The 24,941-nt window shown below is 35.8% G+C and overlaps 3 protein-coding genes and 2 non-coding genes across 9 annotated transcripts; 2 read left to right on the top strand and 3 right to left on the bottom strand.

Annotated features, from left to right (window-relative positions):
• The first annotated feature begins 4,935 nt into the window (after positions 1-4,935).
• On the top strand, positions 4,936-9,091 carry LOC116028322. 2 transcript variants are annotated; one of them, XM_031269999.1, is made up of 3 exons: positions 4,936-5,691; positions 6,008-7,876; positions 8,432-9,091. In XM_031269999.1, the coding sequence occupies exons 2-3, from the start codon at positions 6,035-6,037 to the stop codon at positions 8,747-8,749; spliced, it is 2,160 nt and encodes a 719-aa protein (XP_031125859.1). In that variant the 5' UTR covers positions 4,936-5,691; positions 6,008-6,034; the 3' UTR covers positions 8,750-9,091. The 2 variants fall into 2 exon arrangements, with proteins under 2 accessions (XP_031125859.1, XP_031125858.1); XM_031269998.1 differs by having other exon boundaries at positions 4,937-5,337.
• Positions 9,092-9,187: 96 nt separating this feature from the next.
• LOC116030959 (mitochondrial substrate carrier family protein V) lies at positions 9,188-14,133 on the bottom strand. 4 transcript variants are annotated; one of them, XM_031273351.1, is made up of 11 exons: positions 13,678-14,133; positions 13,405-13,497; positions 12,564-13,152; positions 11,847-12,473; positions 11,602-11,720; positions 11,267-11,391; positions 10,903-11,002; positions 10,677-10,754; positions 10,343-10,426; positions 9,949-10,031; positions 9,188-9,791 (listed from the first exon to the last, which is right to left on the bottom strand). In XM_031273351.1, the coding sequence occupies exons 3-11, from the start codon at positions 13,093-13,095 to the stop codon at positions 9,620-9,622; spliced, it is 1,920 nt and encodes a 639-aa protein (XP_031129211.1). In that variant the 5' UTR covers positions 13,096-13,152; positions 13,405-13,497; positions 13,678-14,133; the 3' UTR covers positions 9,188-9,619. The 4 variants fall into 4 exon arrangements, with proteins under 4 accessions (XP_031129211.1, XP_031129208.1, XP_031129207.1 ...); XM_031273348.1 differs by having other exon boundaries at positions 11,847-13,152; positions 13,678-13,736; positions 13,826-14,133; XM_031273347.1 differs by having other exon boundaries at positions 11,847-13,152.
• On the top strand, positions 13,128-24,804 carry LOC116029920 (organic cation/carnitine transporter 3-like). The gene is made up of 3 exons (XM_031271965.1): positions 13,128-13,208; positions 15,128-15,337; positions 23,149-24,804. The coding sequence occupies exons 1-3, from the start codon at positions 13,128-13,130 to the stop codon at positions 24,802-24,804; spliced, it is 1,947 nt and encodes a 648-aa protein (XP_031127825.1).
• TRNAV-CAC lies at positions 16,090-16,163 on the bottom strand. The gene has a single exon. It is a non-coding gene; the product is annotated as a tRNA-Val (tRNA).
• Positions 18,551-18,624, bottom strand: TRNAV-CAC. The gene has a single exon. It is a non-coding gene; the product is annotated as a tRNA-Val (tRNA).
• Positions 24,805-24,941: the final 137 nt, after the last annotated feature.

The following is a 24,941-nucleotide window of genomic DNA, read 5'->3' as shown; positions in this document are numbered from 1 at the left end:
TATATATATATATATATATATATATATATATATATATATATATATATATATATATATATATATATATATATGTATATGTATGTATACAAAAATTAATTATTGTAGAATAAATAATGTATAAAAAGTTTGAATTAATTTTTTTGTTAATCGAATCAAACATAAATTCATATAACATTAAATAAAGATTGCTATTTTTTTAGAAAATACAAAAGAGAGGGGGGACCCAGGCTGATGGAAAAGAACCAACACAGGCACAGAGTCTACTCCGTCTCCAGCATGAGACGGTCACTCACAACTCTCATTTGATTATTACACACAAGAGTATCACAACCAAGGGTGGGGAAACAAAGACAATGCAAGGTTTCCTCTTGTTCGCAGAATGAAGATTGCTATTTAGTAAAATAAGTAATTATAGTAACTCTATAATCATAATTCAAAATCCAAGGTGGTAAATTTTTTTTATTACACACTTGTATTAATTGTTTTTTTAGTACATACCACTGCACTTGTATTAACCTGGGGTAATCTTCCCCGTGGGGCATGTCAGTTCTCACTTCTCCGCCGGAGGGATTAGCTGTCCTCTTAGATCGTGATGCTAGAGAAGTGTATGCCAGAAGAATTCACTAATGATTGGAGCCCTTAGGCTCCTTTCCTTCAAAAAAAAAAAAAATAAATTGTTTAATCACACCAAATTCATAAATACACTTTAGAAGTACAGTTCTTATTTACAAGGAAAATACTAATTTTTCATCTATGGAGTATACTTTTGTTACCATACATGCTTCTTACTGATCGCTTCAAATGTCAACAAAAGAAAGGAAAAAATTCGTTCAATGCCACCAATTCAATAATATGTTATCTTCTTGAAATTGAAATTACATATTTACATTAGAGATGAGATTTATATATAGAGAGAGAGAGGGGCAAGATCGTATCAAATGATAACATGGTCCTCTTGTAAAAAGTGAGGATTGATTATATTGACCGGTGTAGCAAAATAATGATAGTGAGTGTACAGATGTACAATGTCATTATGTTGGAGATTGGCGCTATGCATGACATGTACTTGTGCAATTATCTAACTTCTAGACACTAAAACCTTGAACCTATAAGAATTCAAGCACACTCAAAAATATAGATAGACAAATCAACTCTAGTTAGCACACTTATAAAGTATGAAATAAACATAATAAGAAAATATAGGGCTCAATATGAGAAATATCACTTTCTAGCTAGATGCTATAATAGTCTAGGGAATTTAGGAAAACAAACAATCAATGGATTAAGAGGGCATGTACAAAGGAATTCCAACCGACACTTTCGTGGTCAAATAAGGATTAGAATAAGGGATTGTCCCAATTTCGTGATGCATCAACCCCAAGCTCATCAAGCTCACAAAGCATCAAGGCCCCCCAAATCTTCTCCTATTCGTAGAGGGAGAAATTGGGTTGTGCAAGGAGTAGCTCGAGTTCTTCATCCAACTTTCGTTGCGGTAAGGAACTTTTCCAATACATGCTAATAATAAATGTTGTACATCAAGTATTAACAATATTCAATCAAAATCCTTCACAAATAATGAAGCCTGATCTAATCTAATCTACCCTAAAAATGATGATAGGAATTGTAGAAGTACTCTATTCTATGCTACCTAGGGTTCTAACCCATTTTTCCTATGCTACTCCAATATAATCTTTTGCTTTATCCTACGTGCTCTAAAGCTTCTTAATGGGCCAAAAATCTCTCCTAGATACTTTTTTCCTTCCAATGTGCGAATAGATATAACTATGAACAAAACACATTAATTAGTTCAAATTCTCAATTTTGCATGCTAGAATGTACATCAAATGAAGTAGAGTAAGCTCCACCAATTAAAAAAAAAATGAAGTAGAGTAAGGGGTAAAGTATAGTCAAGTTAAAGTGTCATGATTGATCTCAACCGTCCATCAAGGCTCATCAATGGTTGAGGATTTTAGTAAAAAAAAACACGGAATTAAGTTTACAATTATTGAAAACTTTTAAGAGCGGATCGGAATTCATTTTATAATTATTGCAAACTTGAAACTTTAATAATAGTAAGATCATAGCCTTTGATTTTTTAAGATGGAGGGTGTGGATGTGTTCACGTACACTTTTTACCGGGAGTGTTATCGCATGAACACTTTTCAAGCTTTTTAATAAATGTCTGATTTTACTTTTAAAAAATATATATACAGTGAATTGAAGTTGTACTTAATTAAATTCAAAATGACACTTGATTTTTACTTTATTTGTATACTTTGAATGACTTCAAATATTCCCATATTTCTATATATAAATTTGTGGAAAGATGGTTTGATACTTTCCTTCCAATTAAATTCTTGAAAGAATAATTCCAAAACATGCATTTGATGGGAACAGCAAAAACAAATCAAATCACCCCTAACTTGAATTTACTTGTTTATATTTTAAAAATCAAATTTCTAATTGACTGAGACTTTTTCAAATTGAAATGTACACTAAATATAATAGTCCGTAATAACTTTCTCACAAACTTTTATGAATATCAAGCTAAGCTTCTTCCAAATTAATCTTAGATAATTGTGCTTCAATATGAAATTTCAACCTAATGATAATGATGAAGAGTCCATGTAGGAGACTCACTCTTGCAAGACATTGCACATGGGAGGGAGAGGGAGGCAAGGGTTACTGGGATGGGGATGGCCCAACTCTACAATTAAGTTATGATGGCATTACTTGATTTTGAAACCATTCAAGGAATTGAATACTACCTTAGCTTGAGAAGGAAATGTTAATTAATTAGATAGTCGTTGTTCTACGTGACATGTTTAACACTCTTCTTATATTGATTCAATTTGGTTCGTGCATGTTATCATACGTTTCTGAGTCTCACATTATTTAAAATTTAAAAATTTATATCCAAAAACATCATGTGCCGATTTATGTTATGTATACCATTTTTATCTATTTTTTTATGCTAATAAAGATATACATTTTATTTTTAATGTTGTACTGTACACTTCATTTTTATTTGACAAAATTGTCATTACTACATTATTGTTAGACAAAAATATTCTTACACCAATAAACTCTGTTACTATTTAATAAAGATCAGAGTTAATGTCACATGGAGTCTTTCAAGTATAGTGGTTTTGACACGTTTTGTTCTAAATTTTCAAGTCTTTCAAGTTAACCACTCATGATGCTTAAACTTTTAAATTTTAAGTTTTTAACTAATGGGGTCCTTCAATTTTCAAATTTTAACCCGTCATGGTCCTTTTGAAAGGACGATTATGCCTTTACTTCTAAAAAGTCCAAGGTCATTTAAAATTTGAAAGTTGAAAGACCACGAGTGGTTATGATGTAGTAAATACGGAGTTACGGACAGTACAACTACAAAGTACGGGACTAATTAAGGTCGGCCCTAACGCAAACCCTTAGCCTGGCCTGCTTGTTGGTTTAAGATGTATGACTCGGAGTATGTGACAGCGGGTCAGAAGTTCCCAAGCCTTTCCTTAGCTTCTTTGTATATCCAAAAGTCCCCCTCTCCATAATAAATGTGGTATTTATAAGGTGAGAGAGGGGGCAAGTTCCGGCCTGGCAGCATGTGTTGCACGTGGAGCCATGCACAAGCCTAGATCGAAGCCCAAAAGGGCCTGTCCACGTGTCGCGATGTTCCTGAGGGTACCATCTATATACCCTTGTTGGAACAAGACCAGTAGATCGACCCTGACCTGGATACACCCGGGGCACGCCGACTACCAGAATTCTCTAGACAAGCACTCATGTGCGGTGCTTAGTGAAGAGGTTGGTGGTGACTTGCTCAGGTCGGAAAAGGCGCGGCTAGGGCTGCTTGACCTGAAGCGATCTGGACCCAATCACCGTCTTCGTGCGAGTCCCCAGGATTAATCCCCATCAACCCTTCTACTCCCCTCCTTTATGTTCCAACTAATTTTTGTTGAGGATTGCTATGACATATTCCAATCTAATAGAGTACCAATCTTGAGAAGGACTAACTTACTTTGTTTCAGGTCCTTCCTCCTACTTCGATTAAAAATATACATATATTAGGTGAACCAAATAACCAAATGCCACATTCATTGTAAATGGCACAGAGACAGATCTGGAATCTGAAAAAGTAAAAACACCATTAACAAACAACACAGCATCTTTAAAAATTTGGAAACCACCTTGATCATAAGAATCCCACACAATATATTATTCAGAAAAATATTAATTGCCTACAAATGCCAACACCACACCATTTCTCCTATTCCCCATACAATTAGGCATAAGATAATGATTTGTGCTGTGATTCCCACAATTAATAATTAGCTGTCCCCTCCTCCATTATGCACTAACCTTCCCCATTTTACCCCTGATTTGAAATGATTAGGGTCTTAACCTAGGGGCAACTTTGGGATTTCACCATGACTTGCCATTTTTAATGTCCCCAGCTTTGCTTGGGATAAATAGTAATTGGTGTGGTAACCCAGTTAATAATTTGCTGTCCCCTCCTCCAATGTGCATTCAAAATCCCCATTTTACCCCTGATCAGAACATGATTAGGCCTTAACCTGAGGGTAAATTTGGGATTTCACATGACTTGCCATTTTTTAATGTCCTCAACTTTGCTAGGGATAATAATCTTTGATCTGGTAGTGTGGTACCCAAATTAATAATTCGCCGTCCCTTCCTCCAATGTGCATGCAAATCCCCATTTTACCCATGAGAACAGTGTGTTTTGAATCTTTGCAAAGGGGGCAGCTTTGGAATTTCCTATGACTTGCCATGCTGAGGGCGCCTCAAAAGTAACGTTAAAGAAAGCGGTAAAGAGGCAACACAAGAAGGAACACATCTACAACATTGAAAACAACAGCATATGATGGTGAGTCAAAGGTAGTGGCTTTTTTTTTTTTTTTGTGGACAGTCACAGTAGCATGGCAGCTCTCTGTCCCTCAATCCTCATGTGAGAGAGAGTGTGCCAGTTTCACCCTCTCTACTCACCCCCCACCATAAAGTTTGTATCTTTATGCTAATTACATTTACATATATATATGTGTGTGTGTGTATATATGTGTTTGCTTACACACCTACTTTTCTTGATTCTTTGAGAATCAAGTGACCCTGCTGAGTACTGAATCAGAAGCTGAATGTTAGCTGGTGTGTAATATGGGGTTTTGGTATCTTTGCTTTTAAGAATACCTAACAGTGGAACAACTGAGCTTTTTCTTGGATGATGAGGCTTTGAGCTCAAGAGATTAGATTAGAGGCAATGATTGGTTTTGTTCAGATGTTGTTGGGGTTTGCTTTGGCTTCACTTCTGTGAGATCAAGTTGGGTATGGGCTGTTTTGCAATTATCAGTTTGTGCTTTTTTCTTGTCTTTTCTTGCATTGCAATTGTACTAAGGTTAACATTTGTCTTGTAATGTTTTTAGGACATAAATAAAGCATTCTTGGATTTGTTGTTGCTTATAATGTCTCTGTAAATTGGATTGGTATTGTAGTTCTTTTGTTGCTTTTCCTTGTTCTCAAGTTCTAGGGTTGCCATTGTTGTTCTTTCATTTTTCATGAGCATAAACTAAAATTGGAAGATTAGATCTTTTCCTAATTCAATTTCATGAAAATTGAGGTTCTAGGTTTGAGGTTCATTAGATAATTTTCTGCAATCTTGCAGTCAATCTTAAGAAATGGGTATGGCCTATTTACTGTTTTTTTTTTTTTTTTTTTTTTCAGGTTTCTGGTATTTGATTTTTAAGTATATGGTGTCATTTTTGTTTGTTAGTTTGGAATTACTATGTTAGATATGGCTTATTGCTTCAATCATACTATGTTTAACATATTGGTTTTGGGACCCTTTTCTTTGTCCTTTAATCCTGGTATGTATGTATTCCAGAAGTTCATAGGACCAGGCAATGTCTGTACTAAAAACATTTGTGTGCTATAGCAGATATGCTTGTGGTTTCTATCAGTGCCAATGTTGTACTAATAATGTTGTTGTTTTTGATAGGTTATAGATCTAGTGATGTGATCCGAGATGGAGTTGGAGTTCGACAAGTATTGCGTGTTGGATGGAAGTCCAACGACTGTTCTTCCAGCTCCCCGGCATTGCCCAAAAGTTGACAAGAGAACACCAAGGGGAAAGCCCAAATATGGAAGGGAGGTATTGCGCATAAATGAAGACTTCACTGAGATTAATTTTCATCGTTACCGTTCTATATCGTGTAAAGATTTTCCATCTAGGATAACTTATTCAGAAGGCGATAAAGTGCTAAAGAGAGGTTCTGTTTATCAGAGTTCGAAAGAACTTAAGTGCTTCCAGAAAACTGATAATGTGGAGGAGAGGGCTAAAATAGAATTCTCACGAGGCAGTGTCACAGCTTTCTCGTTTGGAATTGTTGATGTGTTGTGTAGTTCCGATGAGGATAGCTCCCAAGTAGAAGAAAATAGATCCTCATCAATGTCGATGAACTCTGATTTAAGTACCGGATCGAGTAAAAAGCCACATGCTGATTTTTTCAGCCTCCCCTTCCACCCCATTCCAGAGATTGGTGCCACACCGGATGGGTTTGCAGAAATTTCTTCAAACTCTGATCACAGAGAAAACCGAAATAGTCATAATGCAGTGAGCCAATCTGCTCAGGATTCCAAGATTTCGGCCAGGTTACCCAAGTCATTGTCAGCTAAATTGGCACTGCCTCATTCACCTGCTCGATCAGAAAACGATTTCTCCAGAGCTAGTAGTCCAAAGGCCCGGTTCAGTCCTGTGAAAAGGATGTTTGATCCGTTTGGTAAATCCAAGTCTCATAGAAGCCCCTTGGGTAATCCCGTTGAATCTGGCAAGGACAAGCAGAGTGAACTGGTAAGTGTCAATGGAAATAGAACTTTTCAAAAATCTCAGCTGCATGATTTCTCCCAGCCTGTCAAGAACGAGAGCTGCAATTCACTTCTGCAGGGTTCACCGGCTCATTTACAAGGCTTTCTCAAGTTGGAGAGGAAAAACGGGGCACCTTTCTTTGAGTTTTCGCTACCATTCCCAGAAGATGTGTTTGTGGCTGAGACATGGAAAGTTGACAATACTTTGAATTGGGTATATGCATTTCGTTCTCTTCATAACAGAAAGAAGAGCAGTGTGAATCGATATGGATCGAAAGATAGCACTAAAGAGTCCTCTTTGGTTGGACAAATGCAAATCTCTTTTTATTTTTGTACAGAACTAAAAGATGCTGGAGTTTGTGATAACTCTATAGTCATGGAATTTGTCTTGTATGATACTTCCCATCTGAGAAAAAGTGGCTCCTCACACGAAAGTTCATGTTCTTCCCCTGATGTATCCAAGGGACCAAAGGTTCCCGCTGAAAATTTACCCGGGGTAAATATTGAGTCCGGTGAGGTTCCTAAAACAAAGACGAAACAGAAGTCCAAGAATGCTCATGGTACAGGTTGTTTTGGTTCATCTGCTCCTCATCCTTTGGCACCAGAAGAATTGCACCCGGAGCTTGAAATTGCTGCCATGGTGATAGAATTACCATTTGAAAAGCGAGAGAGTTTGAAATACACAAGCAGAGATAATGAATATGATCAGCCTCTTCCGAATTTGTTGGATTTCTCTTTCGACGAGAAGAAAATAGAAGGCGCTTGCAATAATTTGAGCCCTGTGAAGATGAATGCCGTGATTCCTTCTGGAAATCACAGCTTGCCAACAACCGAAAGCCAAGGCCCTTTTCCATTGCTAGATAGATGGCGGTTAGGTGGAGGTTGTGATTGTGGTGGCTGGGACATGGCTTGCCCGCTAAATGTATTTGGCAATAAAAATACCCAGATTGATGATGACTATCCACTCATGAGCAACCAGAGGCCCTTCAAACTCTTTGTTCAGGTAATCGTCTTATCTGATGCATTATTTTAGCAGAATACTTATGATTGAATGGTTTAGGCTAATGCATTATTGGTAGATGAACTAATAAGTAACTGTTGGGCGGAGGCCGGTAAAGGCCAAGTCTAGCACCCAGTGGCTGGAGGGATTATTGGGCAGAGGCCGGTAAAGGCCAAGTCAAGCACCCAGCGTCTCGAAAATGTGATGGCAGTCTATAAAGAAATAAAGTTGCGCCTTCACTACTAGCTATAGCTTTTGGTGTAAGTGGTAAGCGCTTGATCCTAACAGTAACTAGCAGTTGAAGATTACTGACTCGTTCTCAGGCAAAAGAGACCTAGGATTGAAAACACAGTTTGATCAAGTAGCCACTATATTTCCATCATTTTTCGTACTTTGTTCTGAAACAAGAATCGGACAAACCTTGAATTCTGCAGAGGTTCACATAATCAGAACAATTTGCTCTGAGCTATACAAGTCAAAACATTAGCGTGAATTTATGCCTGTAATCTTGCCGACATGCTATTCTTACAACTGCTTCGCCATCCAAAATGTTTTCAGGGAAAGAAAGACGAGACACCAGCATTGACAATGATGTTGACAGAGGATGGACAGTATGCGGTTAACTTCCACGCTCAGTTATCCGCATTACAAGCGTTCTCCATTTGTGTCTCCGTTTTGCACACCATGGAAGCCTCAGCTGCTGTGGGTCACGACGAAAAAGGAAAATCCTCGGAGCAAAGTTCACCGAGAATGTTTGCTGAGGATGACTTTCGAAGCTTGATCGAAGCAGTTAAACAGCAAGAGAAGCAGAAAGTTAATAAAAAGGTCCCTTATTTCGTTCTCAACCCGCCCTTCTCTCCAATTGCTCGAGTATAGCGGTTAGCAGATGCTCTCTTAGGGACAGTTCTGCAACACACTATTCTCTGCATTTCCAGACTCATAGGTTGTAGAGTTTCCCAGTTTAGTGAAATCTTGATAAAATGTCATACTGTTCATACAACTAGTTAATAGAGTAGGGGATAGTAATTCATTTATTATTGAAAAGAGTAGATGTAGTTTAGAGATAAAGGTTGCTTCCTTCAATGTAACCAAGGTGCTAAAGAAAGCTATTTTTGCAGTCTTGGGAACTCTAGTTCATGTGTTATATACAGAATATTTGTAAGAACATTTGATACTTTGCACTACTAGTGAACTATTTTGCTGCAACATCAGTTTTAATCTCCGACTATTGACCATGTTTGATAACATAGTTAGCTTATCAGTCAATTTTGAAATTGACACTATTAGCTGATTGACTTGATTAAATATTCACTATTAGTTCTCGAATTTAAAATCAATCAAATTTGATCCCTTAATTAGCAAAAATTGTGCTATTTTTTGTACACCCATTGTTGAAAATGTACCATTTTGTCTTCTAACAATAGCAAATCTTGAACTGAACTCTATCAAGATTCATACACAAATTACATTATTATACACACATTAGGAATCTCGGCTTATGCTAGACTAATCTTAAGTCCATGCCCAAAAGCCACTAGAGCAAATCATCCTATCAGTCCCCAGTTCCCACCCTTGCATGTACACTCTGCGCACAAGGGGTCTTCATCTCCTCTAATTGGTCAAGGTCTCTCAATGATCCCAAGGTTCCCAGTGGAATTCAAATCCCACACTGCTGCTACTGGAGCAAGACTTTAAGATAATCAATCGAACAAACTGAACTAACCAGCAAGGCAAATAATACAACCTTCATTCTTTGACAGATGATAGTGTACAATCATCTCCAAAGCATGGTTCATGATGAGTCCTTTGTGCACTACTCTGATGGAGGTCTAAAGAAAATAACCTCTTGAAAGATTCATATGATGCAAAGAAGAGAGCACCTTGAGTCATATACATCACCAATCTCGGAGTCAGGCCCCTATCAGAAATACGACGAACAATCAATGCCTCATTCATGAGGTTCGCAATAAAATACATGGTTTAGAACCAAAAGACCAATCCATCATACAAGATTTTGTAAGAAGCAATGATAGGTTTTTAATCTTTCTACATGAAAGTCTTTCTAGAACTCTTACCGGTATAGACCCTTTAGACCTTCACTCTTCCCTATTTCTTTAAGGGTGTGAAGAACACCATCATACTGGTTTGAGCCAGGAACCTGCACAGTAACAACTTCTTAGCAGCCAACAAAGTTGCTATTAAGGTAGCAGATTAGCATTAGTACATAATGCCAGTTAAGTCACTTTTGATCATCTATTATACTGTTATTGCATTTTCTTGACATAACTGCAGCACGTGCCCTTTTGTTTATTCCACCTAAGTTTCTCTTTCCCTAATTGTGTTCACCGGTCATTTGGTTCTATTCGACACTTCAATTCTTTGCCAACAAGGCAACAAAAGACAGGACATAATTCTAATCAATCTTTAGCAATGGAGATTTGAAAAGTGAAACAAGTATAAACGACTAACCTGTGTCTGTAACCTCGTCTTCACTACATCGAAAGGTGTTGTGAATAGCGCAGCCGTAGATCCAGCCAATCCCCCACAAACGAGCTGCATGGATTAAGGAACAAAAGAAAATGAAAAGAGCATTCTTTAAAATAAGACTAATATATGAACATTTATTAAGCATTTGATTCAATCTGCACAATTAAATTGGCATAGTGAAGAGCCAAAGATAGAAAGTTCGACAAGACCAAATTTTATCTGTCAATGGTCAAGAACTGAAGCTCAGGAAAACACTCAAATACAGAGAAAACCAACTGTACAAAGCAGCAGCAGTTATAACTGACAGAAAACATACCGTCATTAGTGTCTTGTTTTGGATGTCAAATTGCAGTGACGATGACATCAATTGCTTCAAGCTTTCATATGTGTAGAACTGCAAGTCGAATTGTAAATCTATGATGAAATCTATGAAATGGAAAACCCTACATACACAAAGTACATACTACCAAATACAATCTAAGTAGTATCAAAGGTAGCCAAAAGTGGAGACTTAGGCATAAACACAAAAACCATGAATTTACCTTGATAATTGAGTGTGGAACATTGCGGCAGAGAACAGCTCCCCACCCAGCATATAATGAAGGCAATCCACCTCTTCTAATAATACCAATCAAGGCATTCCTACAGCAGCATAATTGAAAAGGTAAGATGACATTCGAAGATCCATGTTGAAAAAAACAGGGAACATGATACAAAGTCCAAACTAAGTTCTTTGTTTCAGTTAAAACAATTCAAAGACACAATTACTTCAGAACACACGTGCTATATCCAATGTAGACTTCTTAAAAAATAATAAAGTGTTTTGTTGTATCATTACTCAAGCAGTTAGGATTTCTATATTTAGAGAACTTATATGGTGAATATGTACCAGGATCTTGAGTTTACCAGCAATTTTTATATTGTGAATGAACTTGCATCTGTTGTTTAACGCGCTCACTTGGAGTGAAAATGAAAGAAGTAGCAACACTTGCACAACCCCCTGCAACGCAATGGGCCACAGATTGATACTCCTGTCAGAAAAATAAAATAAAATACTTCAGAACAAGAATTGGATTACAATTAAACCAATATTTGATCCACAATAAAGTATAATAGCATTCAAAAACCAGTAACAACATGAGAAATTTTCAGTTATTTATTTAACTTCCTGTTTCCCTTTGTTTTGAGCGGAGGGTGGCACGAAACTCTTAGGGATCATAAAATGAAAGATAAACATTTACCGTGTGGAGAAAAGGAAGCAGTGCTCCCTTCACTGATTCATAAGTGAAAGTGTAAAGTGCAGATATTGGCGCTGAAGAAGCAATATTGCTAGAAATTCCACGATAAAGCCCCAATACACCTGGAAGTTAATTTTAATATAACTGAAAAAGGTCACTTCAGATATGTATCCAGCAAATAGAAGCATCTCTGTAATTATCAGAAGCAGTAAATTCTGAATTTGTAAAGTTCAATGTAGGAGGAGTACCTCTTTCAGAGATAACCGATCTGCCTATGTAGTAAAGAGGTTTCTGATCAGCACGACATGACTGAATGACAGTCTTAATTGTATCCATTGGGTGCAGACAAAGGCTGACAAATATACCAGCCATTGCTCCTGCGAATGCATGTTCTTGTTTTGCAAGTGCATGACATGGCTTTTCCTTAGCAACTACGCCAATCTCTGATTCAGAATTGCACTCAATGCCTCCAAACTGTTGATGCGGACCATAATCATCCAACCCACTGTCAGATCTATTTTCATACTTAGTTTCATCACAAGCACAATATTCCGAAGTGGAATGTTTCTCTGAGGAATATCCATGAACTTCAGAACTCGACATCTGGAATGCATTGGGTTCTAGAACATGGAAAAGCTCATTACCATTCTTCGAGCACAAGGCACTATTGGAAGCACTCGAACTTTTATGAAGGTTTAAATTGTGACTTGACAATGAACTAGTGGGTTTTATATCAGTGTGGCAATCAGTATTACCAGTGCTTAAGTTACCAGAACAACTAGTTGCATCTCTGAAGGCACAGCCATTGGTTGAACTACTACTAATGTTGCCTAAGCTGCAATCACCAAATTCATGGTTTTGAATGCAAGAAGAACCTGATTTGGATTTAGAAAAAGCTATTTCATTCATCCATCCATATACATATTCTAGATTAAATGATATCCTTCGACTTGAAAGACCTATACCTTTACTGGATTTGTGTTGCACATCCAATCCATTACGGAGTAATCTCCATAAATAATCTCTCTTGTTACAAGATTCAAAGAATGAGATATTCCTATTAGCATTCAAACTCTCCGGATTTTTTGACACAAGCAATGAAGAATCTTTATCACGGCTCAGATGGACAGGGGTGTTTTTGCCGTCAGCAGATGGAGGTGCACTGCAAAAATCCTCCATGGGCGGGAAATAAAGTATATTGTTTTCCTGAGGATCAACATTTCTGTGAGCAGAACTTGCACTCGAAAGGATAAACGAAAGAGGATGAGCTGCAGAATTCCAAATATTGCCAACTGCTGAAATAAGCTCTCTTGTGGTCATTATTTCAGGAGGTTTGCATTCAGCAATCTTGTTATTTTGCTTCTTATTCTCTGATGAAATGGTGGCATAGTTTTCACGATCAGAATCAGCAAGTTCAAAGAATGCCCCCTCAAGTAGATTACACCTGTATTTGGTTGACAGTTTGTCACCCTTTGGTGGCTGATGGCCCCAAGCCATTTTATCACAAAAAGTTCAGAAAACCCCAAGGAATGGAAGTGCAACAGCAACGTGGATCTGACATAATGAACAATAGACGTGAACGAGAATTGCTTGCAAGCAAAAACCACATTGTAGAAACTATCAACTAAACAAAGTGACTTGGGAAACCCAAATGCATCAAAAGTCCATATCAAGCTACTTGTAACTATATCCAATTACTACATTGTAGTTGAATAGAGTTGCTTGTTATTTGCTATTGTTTCCCCAAGAAAATTAATGAAATTCAAAACATTCTCAGGCACACACTAGTGGAAATGTCCATTTTACCTTCAATTTGCCAAAAACTTCAAATCTCTCATAGCTAGGATGGGTTCAGCTAGATACATTGTTTCCAGCAAGATAAGTCCGCCAACACCATCCCTACAAACAACATTAATATCGAAACTTCAAATTAAATTACACAAACAATAATAAACAAATAAAAGTCAAACAATCAGAATGCAGAAATTCTGCTTTGGATTCAAATCTTCAACCATGAAACAGTCACAAGTCTAGCTAAACTCGAATAGTTTTGGCCAAAAGAAGCGAACTTTAGATTACCCATTTCAAGATTTGAGCTTTTCTGATCCAAAACACAACACCCAATCCAAACTCTTGCTCTGTGGTATTGACAGCATCAAAATCAATCCAATCCAAGAGTGAGTGCATACAAAAAAATACCCAGAATTCAGAAGGGAAAATGACTGACCAAAATTGACTCCTTGGCAGCTAAAACCAGGGCGACACAGATTCTCCGCGTCATTTTCCTGGGAAAATGGGTATGGAAAATGCCTTGGAAGAATAGGGTTTAAGGTGGTGAGGTTTATACAAGAGAAGAAAATTAGAAGAGTTAGCAAATTTAAATGGCAGACGTGGGCATTTAGATTCTTGATTCATGATTCTCGTCGGATAAATGTCTGCGTTAACGTAAGAAGGCTGTGGTTTTTTGTTAAATGATTGAGATTGAAATTGCAAAGAAATTTCCAGTGTTGTTGGGTGCACCGTGAGTTTTCGATTTTTACGATGAGGCCCATTTGGCTTCCCATGTGGTCAAGACGTGCAAGTGTACCCATTCCTTTTTTTAAATATCTAGCAACTTCCTTTCCTTTTGTTTTTTTTTAAGGATCAAATTGATCCTAATGGGGTGTTTGGTTGGATGGAAAATATTTTCCTACAAGTTGAGAAAACTGATGTTTTATGTTGTTTGGTTGGGTGGAAAACAATTTCTATGGAAAAAGTTTTCCTTAACAATGAGGAAAACATTTTCCATGGAAATCTTAGGTATTTTGTTTTCCATGGAAAACTAGTGTTACAATTTTGCCCCACTAAACTTTATTAATTACTCTTATTATTATTATATTATTATTATTGTGTAGGGTTATTTATGTCATTATACACATTATTCCTTATCATTCCAAACCCAACCAAACAATGGAATTCATATTCCCAGTAATTTCTTTTTCACCAACCAAACAATAGAATCCATTTTCCTGGTAATTTGTTTTACATGGAATTTGAATTCCACTTCCTTCAAATATTTTCCAGCGAACCAACGGGCTGTAAGTGAATCGGATAGTGCAATTAAGTTTCTTGTGTAAAAAAATTCTATTTAAATTTTTTAAAGCAATAAAATTGCTAAATTGAATCCAAATTAACTTGTTTAGTAGGTTAATTTTTCACGGGTTTGGCACGTATCCCTTTATATATAAATTTTAAAACTTTTTATTTTTTATTAGATTTATATTTATATAAATAAAAAATAATAAATAAATAAAAAAGAATACAGTTGTGGCTGTTTGGCGAGGACAACCACAATTGTCTAAGAAAGAAGGTCATGGTTGTCTCTAGTAAGACAACTATGGTTGTCTAATAAAAGTTATGAACACCATTCCGACCTCAACAACGACCTTGAACAAGGGGTTTGTTATATACAATATCTTATTTTTGTTTTTCGCTTTTCATTCTGTTTAGTTTGCTTTTCTTTTTATGCCTGAAAAGGATTTAATGATAGGCGGACTTGGTCGGAGGTTACTACGACGCCGATGAAAATGTGAAGTTTGGCCTTCCAATGGCGTTTACCATAACCTTGTTGTGGGCTGTGCTTGAATACAACCAAGAAATTGCCGGCACCGGCGAGTACTGCCATGCTCTGAAGACGATCAAGTGGGGGACTGGTTTCTTCATCAAAGCTCATACTCATCATCGTGTCCTTTGGGTCCAGGTAATTTTTTACATTAAATCGTATATAGATTTTTTCTAGTATCACACAAAACATGTCGAAAATAGTAACTTCATTATTAACCCCTTAAAAATTGAAGTTGATTCGTCGGGATTGCTCAATTATTAAATTATAGATGTTTTAAATTCACGAATACATGAGATTTTTATGGAATAAAAATTAAAAAAAAATGTCAAATCTTGAAAGAATTAACATGCTAAACAAGTTAATTTGGACGCAATTGAACAATTTTAACGATTTAGATGATCTGAATGAAGTTTTTTTTTTTTACTTAGTGAACCTAATTGCATTATCCAATTTACGGGTCAATTTGACCATTCTTCCTTGTTTTTTAGTTTCGATCTTAAAATATGAAATAAAATAACCATTATAATTAGAGTCACAGTTGCGTAATACCGTCTCACGAATAAGAATTCGTGAGACGAGTCGCTAGTGTTGGGTCAATATGAAATTTTGTTTTTTCAATCATGAATGTCGCCAGGTATAAAAATCAACAATTAAAATCTTTTGATATTTCAATAATTATTTCTTTGAAAAAATCAGAAATTTCTATTGCTCTGTTTGATATAGTTTCAATCATGATTGTCGGCCAGGTACAAAAATCAACAATTAAAATCTTTCGATATTTAACTAATTATTTCTTTTGTAAAAATCAGAATTTTCTATTTTTCTGTTTGGTATAGCTGGAGTCCACTAAGTAAAAATCAGAATCTGCTATTAAAATCTAATAAATGTGTCTGAGCCCAGGTTCGAACTAGGGACCTCTACTGTGTGAGACTAGCGTGATAACCAACTACACCACCCAGACAACTGTTTGCTTTTCGAATTATATAGTTTTTATTTTTAAAGGCTTTATCAAGACTAACAAATTAAATCTAATAATATCCATCTTTTATATTTATTATTATTATTATTATTATTATTGTAAAAAGTAAAAACAGTTTTAAATCTCATTTTAGTTGTTGATTGCAATCCAAATATGATGTTAATATTAAGTATTAATCCCAAAAAAAATGTCTTTTGTTGTCGAGATTACTTTCTAGTGTCCATTTACATTATATATAAGAGTTAATAAAAAATTTATACAATAATAAAACTTCAATATCATAGTAATATTTACTAATCTAATAAGAACTAATAAAGTTAGGCTTATAGAGGGAACTGAAAAATAGTGGTCTAATTGTGTCCATGGACGTGCTCTTAGATGCCTTGGAGTACTCGAAGAGGCAACCATAATCCACCTTCCATTACAGAAGGTGAACAGACCCCTAGAATCGTCCAAAGCAGTCGCTAAAGCATTAACTCGCGCCATTACAACATCAGCGACAATTACGCACCGTCGAGGGCAGCGAATGGTCAGCCAGCCAACCAAGGGGCATGTCTCTACGACCCAACATGCAGCAGGCATTATAAATAGTTCTCATTCTCCCCTTCCCCAACCTAGTTTTTGCTTGTTTTCAAAAAAAAAAAAAAAAACCTAGTTTTTTCTTAGCTTTTGCTCGAACTTAGCACTAGCTCTAGCTCCCCCCTTAGAAAGGGAGTTTTCTAAGTATCCAGGGGCCTAACCGTGTGCACGTCCTCCACTTTTTTATTGTAATACACTGGGACTTATTCAATATATAATAAAAGTTCCTTCCTATTACATTCTAAGTCGCACTCGTAGGGTAAGGATCAATGGTTAGAGTCAGGCTAGTCTAATTTTTGCAAAGCAAGTCTAGACGCTGCCTGGGTTCGATAGGCGAAGAAATCGCTCTGTGACAATGTGACGCCCCAACACTTCCTGCAAACAAAATGAGATTCTCCAAGGTACCCATCGAGGTTTCGAACCTAGAAGAACACCCTTAAGCGGCGACCGTGGAACGCTAACGATGCAATCGACCGTGGAACACAAGCGAAAAACAATCAGACTAAGCCATGGACCGAATCCGAGAGCTCGGGCAATCGATCGCGTGCCAAGGCCACATCGCTAAGCGGCGACCGTGGAACGCTAACGATGCCTTTGCATCCGTCCCGCCCCCCGTCTAGGCAAGGCATGTTGCGAGGATGAGCGTGCGACGGAATGCGAATACGTTAAGCCGTCAATGCCGTGCGAGGTATGCAACACAGGAAACCATCGTGCGACCAAGGCCGTGCGCGCTTATGTCGTCTTAAATGAAGAGGCGTGCTTGGCAGGACGTCGCTGCTAGAGCAAGGATCCAACCTGACCGCACACGCCGAATACCACTCACGCACCATCTCGAATCGCGAAGCACCATAAGCGAAGTTTATCCAATGTATACCATCCGATAGTGGCTACATTATCATCAAAATAATAATAATAATAAAATGAACATGCATTCCTGGCATTTAATTTGGCTATGGACAAAATGAAGAAACTTATAATACACAAGGCAGATGATTTTGAAAGTAAAATTAAATAATTTAGTTTGATTCAGAAGTGATCATTACACTTGTATTAAATCTACCCATTTTTTAAAAAAAATAAAATAAAAAATCTACCCATTTTAATATGAACTTAGCAACACAACTTATCCTTCACAAAATACAGTGGCCCTGTTTGGTAAATGGTTGTTGGCTGATTGGGTTGGCTGTTTGGGTTAGAATGTATGATTTGTTGATAATATTAGTTGATTCCAGAAAGTTGTTTGATAAATTAACTGTTAGCTGATAGCTTTTTGGTATAATTTCTTTTCTCAAAAAGCTAATTGAAAAGGCTGGTTTGTGTAGCCTTTTGAATTTTAGCATTTTGAAGTTACAAAAAGTTTATTAACCAAACAACTAATAGTGGTCAAATAAGTTAAAATTGGCTGATAGGCTGATTATTTACCAAACAGTGCCAGTAATACAAACGTTGAAGAATCATTGAGATATTGAGTTTTCTTTTTATACATCTAACCTAATTTGTAATAAATATTATTCAATTAAATTATTTAGTTAGTTATATACATGATATTCCAATGATAATCCTTTCTCTCGTGAGAATTTATAAATTTGTACATAAATGCAAACAATCATCTACTCAAATGTACACAATCTACCCATGAAATATCGTCTACTCTACCAATGAAATAGTCAGTGGAGTTGATAGCTCAGCATATACGTCCAAAATTCACTGATTACATTGCAGCTCTTTTCTTCCTCAATAGTCACTGCACACTAACTTGTTGCTAAAACTTTAAAATTTTCATTTTAATGTGTCTGAGCCCGGGTTCGAACCGGGGACCTCTAGTGTGTGAGACTAGCGTGATAACCAACTACACCACCCAGACAACTGATCACATTCTTGAGTAAATATATCCAAGTCCATCTACTAAAAGAAGTTTTATCAAGATTGATTTCGAGAAGACTAATTCTTGATAAAGTATCTTAATCTACTACCAAATTAGTAATTCATGAACGTTATGCGAACATTGTCCTTCCAATATGCGGTACTAGGAGTATTAGCTAATAAAGATTTCGATAAATTATTCGTATTTGATAAATGTTCGTTTATTAAGATAAACGAATAAATAAACAAAATTTAAAACTTAGAAAATAAACGAACAGAGTCTGTACAATTGTAGGCTCGGTTTCTAAGAGCTTGTGAACAAACTATTTTACTTTTTTAATTTCACTTCTATATATTTAAATACACACACACATATTAAGACTATACAATTATACTACTTTATAAATTTTATTGGGATGTCGGATGCGGAATCTAAATATCTTATGTTTTAAGTTTTTATGTTTTTGGCTTTGTAATGTGAACAAACAATTTGTGTGTGTGTTTTTTTTTGGGAATTGGTATTTTTACTTTGATATTAGATACTACTTTTGGACTTATTTGTATAATTTTTATAGTCGTCATGTTGTTTATTTGGTTATTGTTCATGAATATAGACTATTTCTTGTTCACAAACGAATTATGATCATGAACATGTGCATGTGTTTGTTTATTTAGCGTTTATGAATGTGTTCACGAACGTTAACGAACATATATGTTTGTGAATGTGTTAGCAAACGTTAACGAACATGTTCGAGAACATTAACAAACACTAATAAATGCTTAACAAACGAACACGAACATGATTTTCAAATACCTTAACAAATGAACACGAACACTATAAAAATCTTAACAAATGAACATGAACAACCTCTGTTCGTTCATGTTCAGTTCGTTAACAGCCCTACACGGTACAAGCCAAAATTTTGAGGGCTTTTGGTTTACGGAATGTTAGATTATCTTAGAGAATGTTAGAATACGAGAATGTTAGATTCATGTATTTGGTTAAAATTGAAACATGCAATATAAACATGTTTGGTTTAAGGGTCATCTTTTATGTTATAGTTTTTTTTACTTCAATACCCTTAACATATTTTCATGTATTTCAATAAACTTCAAAATTAAAATGAATAAATAAGGGAATGGTAACATATATATAAGTACACATGATTTTAAAAAACTAAGAGCTTGAACTTGATAAACAAAATTAATTTACAACTAACCTAACATGGCATAATAAGAAATAAAATAAAATATATAATTACAAAATAATTAAATATGATAATCTTGCATTGATATACGTCATGATCCCGAATGATACTTTGAAAAATTCTAAAACACTAATTTAAAAATACACATTGCGCATTAGACTATCCGCACAATGCGCGTGTGGTAATTAACTAGTATATTTTATGTTAACTTATTATATTATTATATTTAATTATTTTTGTAATTATATATTTATTTTATTTTTTATTACATCATGTTAGCTTATAAAATAATTTTGTTTATCAAGTTCAAGATTTTAAAATTTATTTTTAATTTTAAAATTTATTCAAATACATGAAAATATGTTAATAAAAAATAACCCTAAACCAAACAGGTTTATATTACATTCTTCAATTTTAACCAAACACAAGAATCTAACATTCCAAACAATCTAACATTTTTTAGGGGGCGTTTGGTTCACGGAATGTTAGATTACCTTAGGGAATGTTAAATTGCTATGAATGTTAGATTCCTGTGTTTGGTTTAAAATTGAAGTAAGTAAATAAGACAACGAAGATAAGATAAATTGATTAAAATGCCAAAAGCTCAATATTAGTAATAAGATAAGGGAATGTGAGATTACCTAAGATATCAGGTTCTATCTCACATTCCCTTCCAATAGTTAAAAACTTCATCGAGAGGTTATGTTAAATTCCATGGGAATCTTACATAACTTGAACCAAACATGAGAATCTTATTATATTCCCAAGGAAATATAACCTTAGTTGTCTTATATAACTTGAACCAAACGCCCCTTAAGTTAATCTAATATTCCGTGAATCAAACGATCCCTAAATTGTAAGGGAATCACATTCCCTTCAAAATCCTATGTGAAAATTATGTTGCATTCCTTAAGAAAAGTTATATTCCCTTAGCAAAGTAAAATAACATGAACCAAACATGGGAATGTGAGGTTCTCCGGGTTCTTGTGGTTATGTTGTATAATTTAAATTTTTTTGAGTTACACTCGAGGTAAAAGATATCAATATTTATTAACACCTGTAGAGTTTCCATAATTATAATATTGATGTGCATTAATTGTATTTTTCTATTAAATGCAAGTTGGCACCAAGTTCACATGCTCCGATTTTAAAATATTGAGCAAAGTCTAACCCTTCTTGGAAAATATTCTTAATAATGTTTTCCTTGTCACGTTCCATTATTTAAACGAGATTATGAGATTGTGTATTTTGGTAGTTAGGGCACAATAAAAAATTTAAAAGGAAAAAACAGTTATTACTTTTTATTCTTTATGACTTTACATATTTTAATTGATTCAGAATAAAAAGTGAGTAATTTAATGAGGTAGCTCAAGTGACAAATGAGCTCTTTTTGTGGAGAAGAATTTTAAGAGAACCCACGTTCGATACCCATAAGTGATGATTCCCCTTGGCCAGCTCCCGTATCTCGGCTAGTTAACCATAGCTTACTCTAACTCATTTAAAGTTATTGGTCTTTATTCTCTTGAGAAGCATACCTATGCAACCTAATTAAAGAATTATAATATGATTTAATGAAATTTTTTAGACCTAATTAAGAATTATAATATGATTTCATGAAATTTTTTAGTACTTTTTTTTGTGTCAAAATAACTAAATAGTGTGCACTAAGTAAACTCCGCTCATATGTAAGAGTAACCTCATTAATTTGGACTTTTGCTTGGTTTTTGTGAAAAACAAAAAACAAAACAAAACAAAATTTTGAGGAAAAAAAAACTAAAAACTAAATTCACGCACCTTTTGGGCTCAGTTTGTGCGCCAAACGCGCAGGATAAGCTCTTGTTTATCGCAAATTATATTGTGGACCATGATCATGGCTGATACTGCAGTTGTGTTGAACGGATAGTACAGTTGTGTTAAAAAGATACTGCAGTTGTGTTGAAAGGAAACTGCAGTTGCGCGGAATAGAGATCGTTCAACACAACTACAGTATCCTTTCAACACAACTGCAGTTCCAGACGGATGACATGGCCTCTGTTTCGCGTAACTGCAGTTCCCTTTCAACACAACTGCAGTATCCGTTCAACACAATTGTAGTATCAGTCATGATCCATGGTCCACGGTATAACGATTGCATGTTTATCTCCATTTTCTCTAGGTGTGGGTCCCACAAAAAATTGCATTTGCAGAAAAAAATTATTCGGACAAAAATCCACTAAAATTTACTCTTGTGGATGCTCTAATAACTTGCAAATCACGTTGGAGACACAAATCACACTAGTAATATCATGTGCAACAGTACAAGTACTTTATTATTTTAAATTTTAAAAAATAGAATACTATATCATTTCTTGTATCTATAACTACCATTTGATGTAACTCTTATAATATATATTGTGGTACATGTTTTACCATTGTTTAAGAAAATTGGATCATTCATATCTAATATTTATATCTAACCATGAGGTCCATGAGAGAAGCATAATTGCCCTTGCATACACACCTCTACAAGAACATGACTAGTTCATTTATTTCCAATTGTCTATTTATTTTTCACGAGTTTCACCAATGAAAGATATATACAACCACCCAAAAAAAACAAAATACACATAATTTAGATTAAATTAATTATTTGTGTTTTTCTCAAGTGTCGTCAATGAAATATATATATATATATATATATATATATATATATATATATATATATATATATATATAAGATTAGAAAAGATTGAATGATATATCAAAATGTACATAATTGTAGATTAATTCAATTATCTCTACTTTTTATGAGTGTCATCAATGATAGTCGCACAAATCCAAAAAAGATTGAACAATATCAAAATGTATATAAGAGAGTAAACGAATTCATAAATTATTTTTATCTTTTCATAAGTGTAAGCAATGAGATGTATGAAACTAGAAAATATTAAATAACATCAAATTGTACATAATTATAAGCTAATTCAATTATTTTTATTTTCATGAGTGTCATCAAATGAAAGATGCACGGAACCAAAAAAGATTGAACAATATCAAAATGTACATAATTGCAGTCAAATTCGTCAATTACTTTTATATTTTCATAAGTGTCATCGATCATTTCATTAATGTATGAAACCAAAAAAAAAGGATTAAATAACATCAAATTGTGCATAGTTGTAGACTTGTAGATTCATTAAATTGTTTCCAATTGTGGTAATTTGAGTTATTTGGCTATTATGTTGCCATTTAAAATTTGAATTCAATGGAATGTGAATATATCTTTCGCATATAAAGTTGTGCAAGTCAATGACACTCCAAATTGCATTATTTTATAGAATTGCCATGCATGTGAGATCATTATAAGACACAGTTTTCCAGTTACTGGAGATATCAAGAAGATGGACTCATCAATGGCAGATTCAACAACTCCATTGCTCACAGAAACTCCTGTTTTCCAAGATTCAGACCACCCAAGATTACAGTCTCTTCCAAAGCCTGATTTTTGGTCCATTGAGGAGATGATAGAGCCATTGATGAGTGGATTTGGGTGGTATCAGCTTCTCCAAGTCATTCTTGTTTCCATGGCTTCATTCTTTGAAGGACAGCAAACCTTCATCACCATCTTCACTGATGCCACCCCTTCATGGCACTGCACAGATTCATTCTGCAACTCTCAATCAGACATTTGTGAGCTTCCCACAAATTCATGGAGTTGGGATAAGCCATCCCACACTTCCATTATTTCTGAGTGGTCTCTTTATTGTTCTCAGAGTTCAATCATCACTGGCTTGCCTTCTTCTTCCTTCTTCCTAGGCTCCTTTCTTGGTGGAATTGTGCTGACTCTCATTGGGGACTCGTTCGGGCGGAAAACTGTCCTGTCCTTGTCCTGTTTCACCATGTCAATGGCTTCCGTCTTCTCTGCTTTCTCTGCAAACATATGGGTTTACTCTGGTTTGAGGCTTGTGAGTGGATTAGGCAAGGCGGCTATTGGGTCGTGCGTCTTGGTTTTGTCCAGGGAGAGTGTGGGGAAGCAATGGGAATCTCAAGTGGGAACTCTTGGGTTTCTTTGTTCTACACTGGGATTCTTATCCCTCCCTGGAATTGCTTATCTCACTCAGGGCTATTCCTGGAGGGTTCTTTATCTTGCCACTTCTCTTCCTGCTGTCATTTACAGTCTCATTTTGGTACAATTTTGTGTTTATGAGTCCCCGAGATGGCTCCTAGCCCAAGGCCGTGTAGATGAAGCAGAAGATGTTCTCAACAGGTTTTCAGATAATCCTAATTCCAGCAACTTAGACTTATCTGAAGTGCTGCTAATCAGGAAGGATAATCAGGACCCGAAAAGTACTAAAACCCCTCAATCTGCAGTTAAGATTCTGCTGCAAAAAGGATGGTTTTTCAGACAATTAGTGTTGGCAATGCTAGCTGGATTTGGCATTGGAATGATATACTATGGAATGCCACTAGGTGTTGGCAACTTGGACATCGATCTCTACTTAAGCAGCGCTTTGAATGCGTGCCTTGAAATCCCCTCGACTCTGATCATCTATTTCGTGGTGGACAAGTGGAAGAGGAGAACGACACTGCTGGGGCTGAGCACCACGAGCGGTGTGAGCGGGATGCTATGCATCGTGTTGAGCGAATGGAAGGCTGCAGAATGCGCGGTGGAGCTGGTTTCGCTCTTCGCGGCCTGCACTGCCTTCTCTTTGCTGCTCATATTCACTGCAGAACTGTTCCCTGTGAGCATTAGGAACTCTGCACTGTCTGCAGTGTGGCTGGCAGTGGTGCTTGGTGGGGTGGTTAGTCCTGTCCTGCTTGCCTCAACAGATGAGAAGAATAAGGTTTGGTCATATGTTGTGCTTGGTGTTTTGGCCATTGTTTTAGGGTCTGCTGTGATTTGGCTGCCTGAAACAATGGGATCAATAGAAGAAGAAGAAGGAAAGGATGATCAGATAGTATGGAATGATTCATCAAAAGATGAGAATGCTTGATTTTGGTTTTGCTGTATGCATAGTTTGATCTCTTCGTTATACACATATTTTCACTTTTGACTGAGTTTTTATCTTCTAAGTTTTAGTGCTAAATTTCTAAAAAGTATGTTTCACTTTTAGTCCGAACTATCCTTTAA

Source organism: Ipomoea triloba, chromosome 9 (genome assembly GCF_003576645.1).
Source record: "Ipomoea triloba cultivar NCNSP0323 chromosome 9, ASM357664v1".
In the NCBI taxonomy this organism is placed as follows: domain Eukaryota; kingdom Viridiplantae; phylum Streptophyta; class Magnoliopsida; order Solanales; family Convolvulaceae; genus Ipomoea; species Ipomoea triloba.
Note: the sequence above shows the minus strand (reverse complement) of the source record. Positions and strands in the feature narration are given on the sequence as shown.